The 19,798-nt window shown below is 44.2% G+C and overlaps 1 protein-coding gene across 6 annotated transcripts in view; it reads left to right on the forward strand.

Annotated features, from left to right (window-relative positions):
* The window catches only part of LOC110529475 (sentrin-specific protease 6), a 35,732-nt gene that overhangs the window by 9,968 nt on the left and 5,966 nt on the right, over positions 1 to 19,798 (forward strand). For all 6 annotated transcript variants that reach the window (XR_016497613.1, XR_016497612.1, XM_021611658.3 and 3 more), the window contains 14 exons: positions 2,554 to 2,633; positions 3,434 to 3,522; positions 4,156 to 4,621; positions 5,040 to 5,281; positions 6,825 to 6,962; positions 11,731 to 11,764; positions 11,955 to 12,146; positions 12,327 to 12,511; positions 12,714 to 12,856; positions 13,090 to 13,206; positions 13,391 to 13,513; positions 13,787 to 13,879; positions 17,411 to 17,769; positions 17,936 to 18,027. Coding sequence is in view for 4 of the 6 variants with exons in the window: in XM_021611658.3 (XP_021467333.3) it covers positions 2,554 to 2,633; positions 3,434 to 3,522; positions 4,156 to 4,621; positions 5,040 to 5,281; positions 6,825 to 6,962; positions 11,731 to 11,764; positions 11,955 to 12,146; positions 12,327 to 12,511; positions 12,714 to 12,856; positions 13,090 to 13,206; positions 13,391 to 13,513; positions 13,787 to 13,879; positions 17,411 to 17,769; positions 17,936 to 18,027 (2,353 nt within the window). In the remaining 2 variants the exon portion in view is untranslated. The remainder of the gene's footprint in view (positions 1 to 2,553; positions 2,634 to 3,433; positions 3,523 to 4,155; positions 4,622 to 5,039; positions 5,282 to 6,824; positions 6,963 to 11,730; positions 11,765 to 11,954; positions 12,147 to 12,326; positions 12,512 to 12,713; positions 12,857 to 13,089; positions 13,207 to 13,390; positions 13,514 to 13,786; positions 13,880 to 17,410; positions 17,770 to 17,935; positions 18,028 to 19,798) is intronic.

Consider the following 19,798-nt stretch of genomic DNA (forward strand, 5'->3'; position numbering starts at 1 on the left):
AGCATAATTACTGGAGGCTGAGACCGGAGGGGTCGGGAGACACTGTGGCCCCATCTGACTATACCACCGGACAGGGCCGAACAGGCAGGATATAACAACACCCACTTTGCCAAAGCACAGCCCCCACACCACTATTTCCATTAAAAAAACAACCTAAAAACCTATTTTTGCTTTGCCACTATGGGGTATTGTGTGTAGATTGATGGAGGGGGGGAAAAATATTTAGTCCATTTTAGAATAAGGCTGTAACGTTACAAATTGTGTAAAAGTCGAGGTGTCTGAAAACTTGCCGAATGCACTGTATATATGTGTATGTGATGGGATGTATAGACATTATGGATAGTATGTGGATAGAATATGTACAGCAATAGTTAAATAGGATGGGCCTTGACTAGAATACAGTATATACATATGAAGTGGATTAAACAGTGTGTTAACATTGTTAAAGTGACCAGTGTTCCATGACTGTGTACGTAGGGAAATGGGAATACCTAGTCAGTTGTGCAGGGTAGATTAACTGGGTGGTGGCTGGCTAATGACAGCGACTAAAGTTCAGGGCAGGGTACCGGCTAGTGTTGACTATTTAACAGTCTGATGGCCTTGAGATAGAAGCTGTTTTTCAGTCTCCGGGTCCCAGCTTTGGTTCACCTGTTCTGACCTCGCCATCTTGAAGGTAGCATGGTGAACAGGCCACGGTCCGGATGGCTGAGGTCCTTGTTGATTATCTTGGCCTTCCTGTTACACCGGGTGCTGTAGATGTTCTGGAGGGCAGGCAGTGTGGCCTTGGTGATGTTGGGCAGACCACACCACCCTCTGGAGAGCCCTGCGGTTGCATTCGGTGCAGTTGGTGAAACAGCCCGACCGGATGCTCTCAATGGTGGATCTTTAGAAGTTAGTAAGGGGCCAAGCCAAATGTTCAACCAACCTCTGCTGTCTCCTGAAGTCCACAATCAGCTCCTTGGTTTTGTTTAAATTGAGGGAGAGGTCATTTTCCTGGTATCACTCCGCCAGGGCCCTTACCTCCTCCCTGTAGGCTGTCTCATCGTGCTTGATAATCAGGGCTACCACTGTTGTTGTCTGAAACTTGATGATTGAGTTGGAGACGTGCGTGGCCATGCAGTCATGGATGTACAGGACGGGCCTGAGCAGGCACCCTTGTGGGGCCCCTGTGTTGAGGATCAGCATAGTGGAGGTGTTGTTGCCTACCTTTACCACGTGTTGGCGTCCCGTCAGGAAATCCAGGACCCAGTTGCACAGGGCGGAGTTCAGATCCAGGGCCCCAAGCTTAATGATGAGCTTTGAGGGTACTATGTATTGTGTGACCCAAGTCTGTGCCACATTGTTTAGTTTGAGCACCACTACGTTGGCAAGACCAAAAAAACGACAGTAAATATGTTGTTTAATGTGAGAGGTCAGGATTTTGAAAGTTGTGTAGTGTACCCGGCTTTTGGCAATACACTCTACCAGGATCCACTTCAACACACCCTCCCCCAGGTGGCAGCACCAACCATGTTACAGACCAGGTGGCTAGGCCTAAGACCCCTAGACATAACGAGTCAGGTTACAGACCAGGTAGCTAGGCCTAAGACCCCTAGACATAACGAGTCAGGTTACAGACCAGGTAGCTAGGCCTAAGACCCCTAGACATAACGAGTCAGGATACAGACCATGTAGCTAGGCCTAATACCCCTAGACATAACGAGTCAGGTTACAGACCAGGTAGCTAGGCCTAAGACCCCTAGACATAACGAGTCAGGTTACAGACCAGGTAGCTAGGCCTAAGACCCCTAGACATAATGAGTGCAGCAAAATTAGTCTGTTTGTAATTGGTTTCGTAACAGCAAGACTAGACTTGCTCTCTTCATGTTCCTTTCTAAAGCAACCTTGACCTAAAAGAAAGGGAAGACATTGCACCCTGTATATGCTTAGCCATGCTTTGTGCTGTAATACATTGTAGTGATCTGAACTTTGTCCTGTTCCAACATTGTATTTTGTTCCATCTCATGCTGTAGTCAAAGCAGTGGTGCCCGTGGCCATGTGCGTTTATACTAACTAGCTACCTTAATAACCTGCATCCATCCACCTTTGTGCGTTTATACTAACTAGCTACCTTAATAACCTGCATCCATCCACCTTTGTGCGTTTATACTAACTAGCTACCTTAATAACCTGCATCCATCCACCTTTGTGCATTTATACTAACTAGCTACCTTAATAAACTGCATCCATCCACCTCTGTGCGTTTTATACTAACTAGCTACCTTAATAACCTGCATCCCTCCACCTTTGTGCGTTTATACTAACTAGCTACCTTAATAACCTGCATCCATCCACCTTTGGTCTGGTTCTGTAGGGTAACACTGCTAGCATGGATACCCCACGTGTTGTTTCATCATATTAGATAATTTCCCCCCTCCAATCTCTCCAATTGCATAACTTGTTTATCTCCAAATTTGAGTTATTGATTTGTTTACCTCGTTATGGTTGTTGACAAGAAAACAAAAGGCTTTGTTTTGAATGACTTCTGACCAGACTGTGCCATTGTTCCCTCAGAAGGGACTACAGCACCACTCAACAGCAGATCCAAGCAGCAGAAGTAGAGAGTATCATCCTCACCTGTCCAGAGAGCCCAGGTAAAATGAGACACGCACTGCCATTACATTCACGGTACTGATATAGTAACAGCAGCATGTTATATGTGGAGGCAGTGTACTACTAAGACCGTGTGGGTAAATGCTGCTTTCAGGATGTGATGTGGGACGGTAAGTGGTGGTGGGGGATGGAGGACGGTGTGTGCAGTCTCAATCTGAGGCAGTCTCAAACCATGGTTTCCTATGTGGACACAGTGTGCTGTACGAAGATGGTGCGGTTAAATGCTACTATCAGGATGTAATGTGGGACTTGGTACTAGGTGGTAGAGGGAATAGTGGACGGTGTCTTGCTGGGAAGTCTGTCTCTAGCAGTGAAATCCTTTGCGGAGTGGTGCCTGGAGGGCAGTAGATCTGGGCTGAGCCTCCTGTCTGTCTGCCTAAGAGGGATTGCATCAGGCCTCGCAGATTAATCCGCCCGCAAAGCTCCTCTGGGAGGAAGGAGTGAGAGCGAGTGAGTCTGGCTGCCACAGATGAGCATGGAGAGGACAGTAGCACACACAGGCAGTCAGGCTAGTAAAGCACACTGTGGCCCAGCCAGCTGACTCCGGCACAGACAAATATGACAGTATACAGTAATGATGATGATCACCTGGTGCTGCAAGGTGACCTTGAAACACTGGAAAACTGCAAATGTGTGAAACTTCCCCAAGGCCAACTTTCTCCACTATATTTTTTTGTTTGTCTTGAAGATGAGGCTGGTTCTCAACACGATCAGTCGTTACTGCATACTGTACATGACAGATGACTGTTTCCTTTCATGTTGTCTTTTATTCCCTTTTAAGCCAACGACAACGTGAGCATCAAAGAGCACAGTCGGAGACCCTTGCTGGAGGGCTGTTGTAGCTTTCCCTCGCAGGTTCAGAGAGTGGAGGTAAGAGCAGTATGAACTCACGTCGTCATCTGGGTCCATATCAGGGGACCTGATTCTAGGTCACCACTCCTACTCTGAGACGCTTTATGGATATGCCAGGTCCTGAAGTTAAAAAGGACCTGTGCTGGCTGGGCGAGTCTAGGATCATCTACTGGTTAGAGTTTACCATTATGGAGCCTTTTCTATGAGGACTGTGACCGTGCTGGACTGTAGTTACTGCTACTCCCCTCTGTCCTTTCTCTCTCGCTCTCTGATCTCCCCTCTGGGCCTCGCTCTCTCTCTCGCGCTCTGATCTCCCCTCTGGCCTCTCTCTCGCTCTCTGATTTCCCCTCTGGGCCTCGCTCGCTCTCTCTGATCTCGCTAGTCCACTATCAAACCATCCAGCCTGTTCCTTCCTGTCCGAGTCATACCTATTAATGTTGTGGCTAGAGATCCTATGAATAACTGAATAGAAGAAGCATCTTGTTTATAATGTCTACCTCCGCTGTCCATTTCAACCAAAAAGAGCTGAGCGGTTTTAAGACGATACCCCGGAGCGATTTAGCAATGATGTTGACTGATGTCAGAAGATACAAATAATTTAAGTGTAGCCTACCTGATGCTGAAATGTAATTGTCTTTGCCTTGTCTGCAGCCCCTAAATCCAGAAAGGAACCACACAGTGTGTGGGAAGTGTAGCAAATCCAGTGAAAGCCACAGCACGTGTGAACACTGTGGGAACTCCTTGGTGCCGGAGGTTCCCCACCTCTACCACCCCCCAGCAGCCCAGCCTACGTCCCCCACGCCCAGACCCCCCATTCGACCTCACCCACAGCACACCCACCCCCATCAACACCCATCCCCAGGACCAAACAGTCGACAGCTGACCAAGAATAGCTTCTACGGTTCGTCCTCGACCATGAGGGCGCTGCCGCTGCGTGTGGACACAGTGATGAACCCGCCTATTCCGGTACGCATCACAACCCGGGCCGGCCTGCCGCTGCCACACAACGGGAGACCCGCGGGGGTGGGGTTGGTGGGGAGCTGCTGCGCCGGGAAAGTCGCCGGCAACAAAGGCAGGAGGACGGCGGCCGCCAAGCAGCACGAGCTCAACGACCCCAGTAAGTCCACTGTCCAGGTATGCATCCCAAATCGCACCATATTCCATTTAGTGCTCTGGTCAAAAGTAGTGCACTATGTAGGGAATAGGGTGTCATTTGGGATACACACCTGGCCTGCTCAGTACTCACTCTTCACCTACCTCTGTGCTGGTTAGTCTCAGGGTTTACTGCAGGCAGGTGTTTGTCCCTGTGAGAGGTAGTACACTACAGAAGTGGTTCATTTCAACCAACTGCACAGGACGTTCTCTGTAACCAACCACACAGCTCACAACCACTAGCACCTGTCTGTACATCTTACCTCTCTCTGTCAGAACTGTTATCAAACAAAGACCACATTTCAGAATGTAAATCCCATCTTGTTGAAATAATTTATTCAGCTGTGTTGCGTCTGGAAATGACGACTCTGTTTGTGTTCCAGTCGTGCTGTCCAGTGACGAGGATGAGGCGGACAACGCCAGCACGGGCAGCGTAAACAGGCTGGACAGCGTTTCCCCTCGGCCTGCTGACTCAGCCCACTCCTCACCGGCGCCCTCCGGAGGCAGAGTGGAGGCGGCAGTGAAGAGTAGCACAGGAGGGGAGCAGGAGGAGATCACTTCTGACTTCTTCTCCGACATCGACAGCAGAATTTCACTACCCAGAAGGAACCGCATGAAAGATCAGGTATGTCGTCTTTTAACATAAACTCAGCAAGAAAACAAATGTCCCTTTTCAGGACCCTGTCTTTCAAAGATAATTTGTAAAAATCCAAATAACTTCACAGATCTTCATTGTAAAGGGTTTAAACATTGCTTCCCACACTTGTTCCATAAACAATTAATGAACATGCACCTGTGGAACGATCATTAAGCCACTAACAGCTTACAGACGGTAGGCAATTAACGTCACAGTTATAAAAACTTAGGACACTAAAGCGGCCTTTCTACTGACTCTGAAAACACCAAAAGAAAGATGCCCAGGGTCCCTGCTCATCTGTGTGAATGTGCCTTAGGCATGCTGTAAGGAGGCATGAGGACTGCAGATGTGTCCAGGACAATAAATTGCAATGTCCGTACTGTGAGACGCCCAAGACAGCGCTACAGGAAGACAGGACAGACAGCTGATTGTCCTCACAGTGGCAGACCACGTGTAACAACACCTGCACAGGATCAGTACATCTGAACATCACACCTGCGGGACAGGTACAGGATGGCAACAACAACTGCCCGAGTTACACCAGGAAGGCACAATTCCTCCCTCAGTGCTCAGACTGTCCTCAATAGGCTGAGAGAGGCTGGGCTGAGGGTTTGTAGGCCTGTTGTAAGGCAGGTCCTCACCAGACATCACCGGCAACAACATCGTCTATGGGCACAAATCCACCGTCGCTGGACCAGACAGGACTGGCAAAAAATGCTCTTCACTGACGAGTTGCGGTTTTGTCTCACCAGGGGTGATGGTCGGATTTGCGTTTATTGTCGAAGGAATAAGCGTTACATTGAGGCCTGTACTCAGTACTTAATGCACCAGATACTGACTGTTACTTTTGATTTTGACCCCCCGTTCAGAGACACATTATTCCATTTCCGTTAGTCACATGTCTTTGGAACTTGTTTAGATTATGTCTCAGTTGTTGAGTCCTACCCATGCTGGGGTGGTGTATAGGTGCTGTAGGCGACCCGCATTATCCTCTACAACAGCCTCTGTTTATAGGGTGGTACTTGTGTGGATACGCAATTAAGTTTTCCTCAATTCATGACTACATTATGTAAACGGACCTGTCTATAGTGAGCCAGTCTTGTCGCGAGCTGTTTTATCACGTTTCAGTCTGACTTTGAGTCTGTCTGTCAAAATGTCCTTGAGCCCATAATGTTCGTGATCTGCTCTCTCAAGGTAACCTCCTGGGTAGTTTTGCTTGGCAGAAAATGACATCACTGGGTGTTTTTGTATTCACCGAGATGGGCTCCTTAAGTTGTTTTTGGCAGCCGTTGTGACTAAGGATTTAAGTCTCCTCATTTACTTTTTGTGTGTTCAGGGTTGTAAAGTTTACCTTTGAGAAAACAACATAGTGCCACCGATATTTAGCTTGCAAAGGAATTGGGCAGTGGAATCTAAATGGCCAGTTGATGAATTACCTTGTGGTGTTATGATTTGTACATGATGTACAAATGCTGTACATGATTTGTATGAAGCAGCAGGTTTCAAGGCTGACCATGCATGTTATTTTCAGTTTGGAAACCAAATGCCGGATGACTCTACACCCAGGAAAAAACAGAGGATCTCTCCCGACAAGTTGGACAGCATCATCCTGGACTGTCGGAGTCTGAGAGTAGGGACTCTTCGCAGGATGGTGTCCAAGCCTGTCAATGTAAGTACCCTGCTCCTGTACTGTCGTGGCCAAAAGTTTTGAGAATGACACAAATATTAATTTCCACAAAGTTTGCTGCTTCAGTGTCTTTAGATATTTTTGTCAGACGTTACTATGGAATCTTAAGTATAATTACAAGCATTTCATAAGTGTCAAAGGCTTTTATTGACAATTACATGAAGTTGATGCAAAGAGTCAATATTTGCAGTGTTGACCCTTCTTTTTCAAGAACTCAATCTGCCCTGGCATGCTGTCAATTAACTTCTGGGCCACATCCTCACTGATGGCAGCCTATTCTTGCATAGTCAATGCTTGGAGTTTTTCAGAATTTGTGGGTTTTTGTTTGTCCACCCGCCTCTTGAGGATTGACCACAAGTTCTCAATGGGATTAAGGTCTGGGGAGTTTCCTGGCCATGAACCCAAAATGTTGATGTTTTGTTTCCCAAGCCACTTAGTTATCACTTTTGCCTTGTGGCAAGGTGTTCCATCATGCTGGAAAAGGCATTGTTCGTCACCAAACTGTTCCTGGATGGTTGGGAGAAGTTGCTCTCGGAGGATGTGTTGGTACCATTATTCATGGCTGTGTTCTTAGGCAAAATTGTGAGTGAGCCCACTCCCTTGGCTGAGAAGCAACCCCACACATGAATGGTCTCAGGTAGAGGTTGACCGATTTAATCGGAATGGCCGATTTTCAAGTTTTCATAACAATCGGAAATCGTTATTTTTGGACACCGATTTGGCCGATTTAAAAAAAAAATATAAATATAAATGTTACACCTTTATTTAACTAGGCAAGTCGGTTAAGAACACATTCTTATTTTCAATGACGGCCTTGGAACGGTGGGTTAACTGCCTTGTTCAGGGGCAGAACGACAGCTTTTTACCTTGTCAGCTCGGGGATTCAATCTTGCAACCTTACTGTTAACTAGTCCAACGCTCTAACCACCTGCTTTACATTGCACTCCACGAGGAGCCTGCCTGTTACGCGAATGCAGTAAGAAGCCAAGGTAAGTTGCGAGCTAGCATTAAACTTATCTTATAAAAAACAATCAATCAATCATAATCACTAGTTAACTACACATGGTTGATGATATTACTAGTTTATCTAACGTGTCCTGCGTTGCATATAATCGATGCGGTGCGCATTCGCGAAAAAGGACTGTCGTTGCTCCAACGTGTACCTAGCCATAAACATCAATGCCTTTCTTAAAATCAATACACATAAGTATATATTTTTAAACCTGCATATTTAGCTAAAAGATATCCAGGTTAGCAGGCAATATTAACCAGGTGAAATTGTGTCACTTCTCACTTGCACGTAGAGTCAGGGTATATGCAACAGTTTGGGCCGCCTGGCTCGTTGCGAACTAATTTGCCACAATTTTACGTAATTATGACATACAGTGCCTTGCGAAAGTATTCGGCCCCCTTGAACTTTGCGACCTTTTGCCACATTTCAGGCTTCAAACATAAAGATATAAAACTGTATTTGTTTGTGAAGAATCAACAACAAGTGGGACACAATCATGAAGTGGAACGACATTTATTGGATATTTCAAACTTTTTTAACATCAAAAACTGAAATTGGGCGTGCAAAATTATTCAGCCCCCTTAAGTTAATACTTTGTAGCGCCACCTTTTGCTGCTATTACAACTGTAAGTCGCTTGGGGTATGTCTCTATCAGTTTTAAACATCGAGAGACTGACATTTTTTCCCATTCCTCCTTGCAAAACAGCTCGAGCTCAGTGAGGTTGGATGGAGAGCATTTGTGAACAGCAGTTTTCAGTTCTTTCCACAGATTCTCGATTGGATTCAGGTCTGGACTTTGACTTGGCCATTCTAACACCTGGATATGTTTATTTTTGAACCATTCCATTGTAAATTTTGCTTTATGTTTTGGATCATTGTCTTGTTGGTCTTTTGCAGACTCCATCAGGTTTTCTTCCAGAATGGTCCTGTATTTGGCTCCATCCATCTTCCCATCAATTTTAACCATCTTCCCCGTCCCTGCTGAAGAAAAGCAGGCCCAAACCATGATGCTGCCACCACCATGTTTGACAGTGGGGATGGTGTGTTCAGCTGTGTTGCTTTTACGCCAAACATAACGTTTTGCATTGTTGCCAAAAAGTTCAATTTTGGTTTCATCTGACCAGAGCACCTTCTTCCACATGTTTGGTGTGTCTCCCAGGTGGCTTGTGGCAAACTTTAAACGACACTTTTTATGGATATCTTTAAGAAATGGCTTTCTTCTTGCCACTCTTCCATAAAGGCCAGATTTGTGCAATATACGACTGATTGTTGTCCTGTGGACAGAATCTCCCACCTCAGCTGTAGATCTCTGCAGTTCATCCAGAGTGATCATGATCTCTGATCAGTCTTCTCCTTGTATGAGCTGAAAGTTTATAGGGACGGCCAGGTCTTGGTAGATTTGCAGTGGTCTGATACTCCTTCCATTTCAATATTATCGCTTGCACAGTGCTCCATGGGATGTTTAAAGCTTGGGAAATCTTTTTGTATCCAAATCCGGCTTTAAACTTCTTCACAACAGTATCTCGGACCTGCTTGGTGTGTTCCTTGTTCTTCATGATGCTCTCTGCGCTTTTGACGGACCTCTGAGACTACCACAGTGCAGGTGCATTTATACGGAGACTTGATTACACACAAGTGGATTGTATTTATCATCATTAGTCATTTAGGTCAACATTGGATCATTCAGAGATCCTCACTGAACTTCTGGAGAGAGTTTGCTGCACTGAAAGTAAAGGGGCTGAATAATTTTGCACGCCCAATTTTTCAGTTTTTGATTTGTTAAAAAAGTTTGAAATATCCAATAAATGTCGTTCCACTTCATGATTGTGTCCCACTTGTTGTTGATTCTTCACAAAAAAATACAGTTTTCTATCTTTGTTTGAAACCTGAAATGTGGCAAAAGGTCGCAAAGTTCAAGGGGGCCGAATACTTTCGCAAGGCACTGTAACATTGAAGGTTGTGCAATGTAACAGGAATATTTAGACTGGATGCCACCCGTTAGATAAAATACGTAACGGTTCCGTATTTCACTGAAAGCATAAACGTTTTGTTTTCGAGATGATAGTTTCCGGATTCGACCATATTAATGACCTAAGGCTCGTATTTGTGTGTGTTATTATGTTATAATTAAGTCTGATTTGATAGAGCAGTCTGACTGAGTGGTGGTAGGCACCAGCAGACTCGTAAGCATTCATTCAAACAGCACTTTAGTGCGTTTTGCCAGCAGCTTTTCGCTGTGCTTCAGGCTTGAAGTCATAAACAGCGCAATGCTTATCATCTCCCGAGAATTAGGCTGGTGTAACCGATGTGAAATGGCTAGCTAGTTAGCGGGATGCGCGCTAATAGCGTTTCAAACGTCACTCGCTCTGAGACTTGTAGTTGTTCCCCTTGCTCTGCATTGGTAACGGTGCTTCGAGGGTGGCTGTTGTCGATGTGTTCCTGGTTCGAGCCCAGGTAGGGGCGAGGAGAAGGACGGAAGCTATACTGTTACAGTGGCAATACTAAAGTGCCTATAAGAACATCCAATAGTCAAAGGTATATGAAATACAAATGGTATAGAGAGAAATAGTCCTATAATAACTACAACCTAATACTTCTTACCTGGGAATATTGAAGACCCGTGTTAAAAGGAACCACCAGCTTTCATATGTTCTCATGTTCTGAGCAAATAACTTAAATGTTAGCTTTCTTACATGGCACATATTGCACTTGTGCCCCGATCCCGCAGCTGAATCAACTTTAGGAGACGGTCCTGGCGCTTGCTGGGCTTTCTTGGGCGCCCTGAAGCCTTCTTCACAACAATTGCACCGCTCTCCTTGAAGTTCTTGATGATCCGGTAAATGCTTGATTTAGGTGCAATCTTACTGGCAGTAATATCCTTGCCTGTGAAGCCCTTTTGTGCAAAGCAGTGATGATGTCACGTGTTTCCTTGACGTCACAGGAAGAACAATGATTCCAAGCACCACCCTCCTTTTGAAGCTTCCAGTCTGTTATTCGAACTCAATCAGCATGACAGAGTGATCTCCAGCCTTGTCCTCGTAAACACTCACACCTGTGTTAACGAGAGAATCACAGACATGATGTCAGCTGGTCCTTTGGAGACGGGGCTGAAATGCATGGGAAATGTTTTATTGAGATTCAGTTAATTGGCATGGCAAAAGGGTCTTTGATCAGATGAATTGCAATTATTTGCAGTCTTCATAACATTCTGGAGTATATGCAAATTGTCATCATACAAACTGAGGCAGCAAACTTTGTGAAAATTTATATTTGTGTCAGTCTCAACTTTTGGCCACGTCTGTACTCTCTCTGTACAGACACTTATACTTACCTAAAATCTGGCCAAAAACAATAGCCTATCAGGTTTTTTTTCCTGGATCAAAAAGGGGCTTAGGTGGTGGGCTTGGTAGGAGGTGTGGAATGAGCGCCGTCAGTGTGCCTACACTTTAGAGAACATTTTAAGAGGCCACCATCCTGCAATTCTACACATTTCTCCACGGAGCTGAGAGAAAATGGTGCCGTTGTAAAGCTTATTTCCTGTGATTCTACATATTCTGCCGTCGAGCTGAGAGAGAATTTGACCTAGTTTTCCTGCAATTCTATGCATTTTCCATGAATAATGTTATTCATTTTTCTTAAACATTACAAAATGAATACTGGTAAATTAATTTTTTTGAATGTTCACTATTCCCTGACTGTCTAGCATACCGCCATCATTCAACCATCTTTGTCTTTCAGTTTACGGTCGATCACATTCATCTTGAAACTGAAGGTAGGAGACCACAAGAATGTCAGATGTCCTATAAATGGTTTCCTCTGCTCTCAAAGGACAACCTATTGTAGATAGACTAGACAGTGTTGTACAGTGTGTAGGGTTGCAAATTTACAATACATTTCTTAAATAAGTTGCTGGAATTGATCAAACTTAACAGTATGTTACGTAATAGTGCTTTCTGTCCCAGGTCCTGAGGTGGATTCTCTGGAGAAGGTGTGTCTGCGTGCGTCGGAGCTCATAAGTTGTGAGTGGTGCAGCGTGAGGAAGCTGCCCGTCCTTTTCTTTCAGACCAGCCCCGAGGAATGTGTGCGGCTCCGCACCCAGCTCAAGATGACCCGAGACAAGGGAGGGCTGTGCTGGTACGACTGCGCTGGCAACGGTAAGGACAGCAGACGCAACATAGTGACGTCAATTGAACTGTGGAGATCCCATGCCAGTTGCAACAGCAGTAGTCTGTACATAGATGGATGAACAGAAACCTGTGTTTGGAGAAGCCTATCTGTGATGTGTTATTTTGTGCTAAAATGTCAAGTCTGGTTGCTTTCCGTTCTGTCCTCAGACTCCGATGAGAAGTACATGGTGTTGATCTTTGAGAACGGGCTGTCGATGCAGCAGCAGATGGTTCTAGAGGAGATTCTACAAGAGATCGGCCGAGCCAACAACCTCAATGAGTTCCCCACCAAATTGTCGTTTGATGAAGCTAACATCAGATTGGTCAACTACAACAAAGCAACTAAAGAAAAGGTGGGCCTGCTTATTCCCTGTTTCCGGGAATCTTCCAACTGGGATGTCTGGAGAACTTGGGAATTTTGGGAAAGTTGTTGGAATTGATCAAACCTAACAGGGCTGTGTGTCCCAGGTCCTGAAGATTAGCATCTTAGAGCCTTTTGAGACTAGCTACCAAAATATATGTTGCTGGTTTTTGGTTTACATCCCTTTCTTGTAGGTAAACAACAGCACTAAAACCAACACACCGGCTCCAATGGTGCGAACGCGCATGGCTACACGACAGCAGAACAGTGCGTTCTTTGATGATGAAGACGATGACATGGCTGAGCTCCAACCCACCTTCACTGGACCAATCATAAAGTACAAGGGTTATCTATCTCCTACTCCTGGGTCATGTTCATTAGGCACCAAACAAGAAAATTGACTGAAACGGGGGGACTATCTGAAACTTGTCCAATAAGAAACACTTGTTTTTATTTTATGTTGCAAACGATTTTGCTTCGTTGTACCATAATGAATACAACCCTGTCATCTTAAGTACAATTCTGTGTTTTTGTTCCTGATGGTTTAATCATTGGATGGTTGTGTTGCAGGTTGATGGTGTACCCACCTCCTCCAGCCAAGGGGGGCATATCGGTGACTAACGAAGACCTTCACTGCCTTAACGATGGAGAATTCCTAAACGACGTCATCATAGACTTTTATTTAAAGTTGGTGTAATTTGCTTTCCATTGTAAATGTTACTTTGTCTATTTTCCATTGTCTTTAAAGTCACATTCTCTGTTTGATATTCTATCGAAGCAGTGCTTGCTTTTGTTGCATATAAGGGACATTGAACAACCTCACAGGGACTGTGGATTGACTGTTTTCTGTGTGTATCTTCCCTTTACTTAGATATTTAGTTTTGGAGAAGTTGAAAAAAGAAGACTCACAAAGGAGTCACGTGTTTAGCTCATTCTTTTACAAGAGACTCAACCAGAAAGAGAGGAGAAACCTCCCAGACACCACAAACCTACCGTGAGTCTCCTCTTCTCTGCCAGTGATATGAGGGGCAACACATTTCACACCAAATTGAGTTATGACAGGACAGGACAGAAGCTGGAGTCTGGTTTAGTGATAGCTCTGCCGAGTCCAGACCACACACATCCGCTGGCTACTGCGTTTCGATGCCCGCCTCGGCCCTTCGTCTCAGTCTTCCTCTCTACATTTCCACTATGATTATTATTGTCCATAAAACAAAATAACAACAACTTAAAAAAGCAAACATGTTTCTTCTTTGCTGGTTATCAGGATGCAGAAGAGGAAGCACAACAGGGTGAAGACATGGACCAGACATGTAGACCTGTTCCAAAAGGACTTCATCTTTGTTCCCATTAATGAGTCGTAAGTTACTGCCTCTAAATATCACTGACTTCTTCCCAAATGACACCCTATTCCCTATATAGTGCACACATTCTTATATAGTGCACCACTTTACAAAAGTAGTGCGCTTTATAGGGCTCTGGTTACAATAGGTTCACTATTTAGGATGCACAATCTATCCAAATGGAATTTCATTCAAGTCTCAAAGGGATACTTTGGGATTTTGGCAATGAAGTCATGGATACCATTTTTATGTCTCTGCATCCAGTATGAAGGATGTTGGAGGTAGTTTCACAAGCCAATGCTAACTACAGTGCCCTCGGAAAGTATTCAGACCCCTTGACTTTCCACATTTTGTTATGTTACAGCCTTATTCTAAAATTGATTCAATCGTTTTTTTTATCAATCTACACACAATACCCCATAATGACGAAGCGAAAATAGGTTTTTAGAAATGTTTGCAAATGTATAAAAAACAACAACAACAGATTGGGATAAACAGATATCAAGGTTTATCTGGAACAGTAAGAGACCAATAACTAGATATACAACATTACAGTTACCAAAAAACTGTGGGGGTATGGCCTTACCAAACCTAAAAGATTATTATGTGTCAGCCCAATTGAGAGCTCTGGTATGTTGGTGCAATTGAGAATATGAATCCAAAGGGAAAGACATGGAGACTACTTTGACAGAGACACACATACAGTCAGTTTTGGGAAATAAGGACATGGTAAAATAAATATACAATAGACAAAATCAGTGGATTAATTTCTTTCTAAAGACATGTTTTAGACTAGTTAAGCAAAATAATTTAGAGAGGTTAAACTGCTGAGTTGGCCCGCATACGACCCCAGCTTCATCCCTGCAACTCAGGACAGCAGATTTAAACAATGGACGCAGAAAGGCATCACATCATTCAGTACAAATATAAGGGATGAGGACCTAGATAACTTCCAGGACCTAAGTAAAAAACATGGCTTGGATAAACAAGATTTTTACAGATACCTACAAGTTCGACACTATTTCTTGAGGGAGATAAAAGTGATTGAGCCACGAGCACCTCAAAAATGTATCCAAGTATTCACTAACAGATACAACTTGTGGAGTAACAAAAAAACTATTTCATATCTCTACTTGGGTATTCAAAGAAACGTTCTACAAACTATATTAAAAAGAAATGGGAGGAGGAACTTAACATTGAAATAACTGATGAAACATGGTTGAACATATTCGAGACAAAGCTCCACCGACGCATGGTCATGGAGAGAATTCTGTTGGAAGAATGTTATACGTTTGTTCATAACACCTAAACTGAAATCAAAACAGACTGGCTCACTACACCCTTGTTGGAGAGAATGCTGTCTATTGTGGGCGGACCACTCTCATGTCTTTTGGACTTGCCCCGCAATCGAAACTTACTGGGGAGAAATAAGATCTAACATTGGAAAAATAATGGGATTTGACATAGAACAAACATTAATTTATTTGTACATGGTTGAAATACCTGATAACTTACACACTAGAGAAAAGTACCTGTTGAAGGTCCTACTGGCAGCCAGTAAAAAGGCTGTCACTAGGAAATGGCTACAAGAAGACCCTCCCACCGTGTCACAATGGATAGACATTGTAGAAGAAATACACCACATGGAGCGTATGACCTTTGCTTTAAGAACTCAACAGGAGAGGTCAAGAATACTGGGTTTCGTACTTGAAAATGGTCTAATTCAAAGATGTCAATGTAACTAATATGATGAAGGTGTGATGTGCACTGTAACTGCAAGATCTTTTTTGTTGTTCTTTTACTTTACTTTATTTGTACTTTCTTTGTGTTCCTCAATAAAAACATAGTATAAAGAAAAAACAACAACAGATACCTTATTTATGTATGTGTTCAGACCCTTTGCTAAGAGACTCAACATTGAGCTCCGGTGCATCCTGTTTCCATTCATCCTTGAGATGTTTCTACAACTTGGAGTCAACCTGTGGTAAATTCAACTGATTGGACATATTTTGGAAAGGCACACACCTGCCTATATAAGGTCCCACAGTTGACAGTGCATGTCAGAGCAACAACCAAGCCATGAGGTCGAGGGAATCGTCCGTAGAGCTCCGAGACAGGATTGTGTTGGCACAGATCTGGGGAAGGGTACCAAAACATTTCTGGAGCATTGCAGATCCCCAAGAACACAGTAGCCTCCATCATTCTTAAATGGAAGAAGTTTGGAACCACCAAGACTCTTCCTCGATCTGGTTGCCCGGTCTAACTGAGCAATCGGGGGTGAAGGACATTGGTCAGGGAGGTGACCAAGAACCCGATGGTCACTCTGATAGAGCTCCAGAGTTCCTCTGTGGAGATGGGAGAACCTTCCAGAAGGACAACCATCTATGCAGCACTACACCAATCAGGCCTTTAGAGTAGAGTGGCCAGACGGAAGCCACTCTTCAGTAAAAGGCACCTGACAGCCCGTTTGGAGTTTGCCGAAAAGGCACCTAAAGGACTTTCAGACCATGAGAAACAAGATTCTCTGGTTTGATGAAACCAAGATTGAACTCTTTGCCCTGAATGCCGAGCGTCGCGTCTGGAGGAATCCTTGCACCATCCCTATGGTGAGGCATGCTTGTGGCAGCATCATGCTGTGGGGATCTTTAAACACCAGGGACTGGGAGACTAGTAAGGATCAAGGGAAAGATGTACACAGAGATCCTTAATGAAAACCTGCTCTAGAGCGCTCAGGACTTCAGACTGCGGTGAAGGTTTCCCTTCCACAGGACAACGACCCTAAGCACACAGCCAAGACAACGCAGGAGTGGCTTCTGGACAAGTCTGTGAATGTCCTTGAGTGGCCCAGCCAGAGCCCAGACTTGAACCCGATCAAACATCTCCGGAGAGACCTGAAAATCGCTGTGCTGCGACGCTCCCCATCCAGCCTGACAGAGCTTGAGAGGATCTGCAGAGAAGAATGGGAGAAACTCCCCAAATACAAGCGTGCCAAGCTTGTAGTGTCATACCCAAGAAGACTCAAAGCTGTAATCGCAGCCAAAGGTGCTTCAACAAAGTACTGAGTTTAGGGGTTGAATACTTATGTAAATGTGATATTTCATTTTTTATTTATTTTTATATATACATTTGCAAACATTTAGTTGTCATTATGGGGAGATTGATGGGGGGGGGTTGCAATTTCAATCCATTTTAGAATAAGCCTGTAACGTTACAAAATGTGGACAAAGTCAAGAGGTCGGAATACTTTCCGAATGCACTGTAGTGTTAGCGCAATGATGGAAGTCTATGGTATCTACTAGCATGCTAGCAACTTCCTTCAATCTGCACTCAGAGTTATAGAAATGCTGTCTACAAGTGAATTTGACGCTGGGGAAGTAGATAAATGGCTTCATTGCCAAAAACCTGATCCCTTTAAGCATTTATGTGATGTGCAGTGATGAAAGCAAACACATTTGTTATTTTGTATCAGTATAAGATACAATGTAAGACACAGATGGTAAACCTAATTCTCTTTCTTAACCAAACCCATTGGTCTCTCTATGTTTCAGAGCCCACTGGTACTTGGCAGTGATCTGCTTCCCAGGGATGCAGGACCCTCAGTTTGAGCCCAACCCTTTGTGCCAGGCCCCAGGGCTATCACAGACACAGTCAGCCCCCCAGGGCAGGCCTCCTGACCACTGCCGGCCACTCTCCCCAGAGTCAGACTACTGTGAGCCCCCAGGCAGTGATGAACCCTTGGTGCCCTCAGAGAAGCTGTCCCTCATTGCAACAGAGGCCTCCTCGGAAGGACACTCCCACAGCGAGCAGCCAAAGGGAGCGTTCACCTGTCCCAATGGGGGCCAAGTGCCTCCCAATACCTCTTTAGACAGGGTGAATGGGCTGGTCAATGCTCAGCCACAGTACACAGGTGAGCCACAGGCAATATTTCTACTTGGAAGTAGCATTTAATTGCACTGTGTTAAGTACACTGTATCCTGTGCATATGGTAAATATACTTTGATGTCTTAGAAGCTGTGTGGAAATTGATGGATGAAGAGTTCGTTATCTCACTGGCTTTTAATCATGTTTTGCAGATGGCTTGCACAGAATCAGTTTGTGTTACAGATCAGGTAGTGGCAATGGTGATGACACAGATACATTTTCTGATGACCAAAGCTCCTGTCAGGTAATGGGGGAATTTGCTATTCTGTTGGGTGACATTTGTATTTATTATGGAACCCCAGTAGTTCCTGCCAATGAAGCAGCTACTCTTCCTGGGGTCCAGCAAAATGAAGGCAGTTTATACAATTTCAAAAATATTACAACCCATTCACAGATTTCACAACACACTGTGCCCACGGGTTTAAATAAAATTGTACTGCTTGCATCAGTTACTTGATGTGGTATAGAGTTCCATGTAGTCATGGCTCTATGTAGTACTGTGCGCCTCCCATAGTTTGTTCTGGACTTGGGGACTGTGAAGAGATGTCATAGACACACATGGGTGTTCGAGATGTACGCCTGTAGTTCAAACAGATAGCTCGGTGCATTCAACATGTCAACACCTCTCATAAATACAAGTATTGATGAAGTCAATCTCTCCTCCACTTTGAGCCAGGAGAGATTGACATAAATATTATTTATTAATATTAATATTAATATTAGCTCTCTGTGTACATCCAAGGGCCAGCCGTGCTGCCCTGATCTGAGCCAATTGCAATTTTCCTGAGTCCTTTTTTTGTGGCACCTGACCACACGACTGAACAGTAGTCCAGGTGTGACAAAACTAGGGCCTGTAGGACCTGCCTTGATGATAGTGCTATTAAGAAGGTAGTGCAGCGCTTTATTATGGACTTACCTCTCCCCATCTTATCTATTTTTGTATCAATCTGTTTTGACCATGACAGTTTACAATCCAGGGTAACTCAAAGCAGTTTAGTCACCTCAACTTGCTCAATTTCCACATTATTTATTACAATATTTCGTTTGAGGTTTAGTGAATGATTTGTCCCATATACAATGCTTATATATATTTTTGTATATTTAGGACTAACTTATTCCTTGCCACCCACTCTGAAACTAACTGCAGCTCTTTGTTAGGGGGTTGCAGTCATTTCAGTCGCTGTAGTAGCTGACATGTATAGTGTGGAGTCATCCACGTACATAGACACACTGGCTTTACTCAATGCCAGTGGCATGTCATTAGTAAAAAATTACAAAAGTAAGGGGCCTAGACAGCTGCCCTGGAGAATTCCTGATTATGGTGGAGAGGCTTCCATTTAAAGGACTCCCTCTGTGTTCTGTTAGACAGGTAACTCTTTATCCACAATGTACAGTTGAAGTCGGAAGTTTACATACAGTGGGGCAAAAAAGTATTTAGTCAGCCACCAATTGTGCAAGTTCTCCCACTTTAAAGATGAGAGAGGCCTGTAATTTTCATCATAGGTACACTTCAACTATGACAGACAAAATGAGCAAAACAATCCAGAAAATCACATTGTATGATTTTTAATGACTTTATTTGCAAATTATGGTAGACAATAAGTATTTGGTCAATAACAAAAGTTTATCTCAATACTTTGTTATATACCCTTTGTTGGCAATGACAGAGGTCAAACGTTTTCTGTAAGTCTTCACAAGGTTTTCACACACTGTTGCTGGTATTTTGGCCCATTCCTCCATGCAGATCTCCTCTAGAGCAGTGATGTTTTGGGGCTGTTGCTGGGCAACACGGACTTTCAACTCCCTCCAAAGATTTTCTATGGGGTTGAGATCTGGAGACTGACTAGGCCACTCCAGGACCTTGAAATGCTTCTTACAAAGCCATTCCTTCATTGTGTTTGGGATTATTGTCATGCTGAAAGACCCAGCCACGTTTCATCTTCAATGCCCTTGCTGATGGAAGGAGGTTTTCACTCAAAATCTCACGATACATGGCCCCATTCATTCTTTCGTTT

Source organism: Oncorhynchus mykiss, chromosome 8 (genome assembly GCF_057628025.1).
Source record: "Oncorhynchus mykiss isolate SJ-2025 chromosome 8, ASM5762802v1, whole genome shotgun sequence".
Taxonomy (NCBI): domain Eukaryota; kingdom Metazoa; phylum Chordata; class Actinopteri; order Salmoniformes; family Salmonidae; genus Oncorhynchus; species Oncorhynchus mykiss.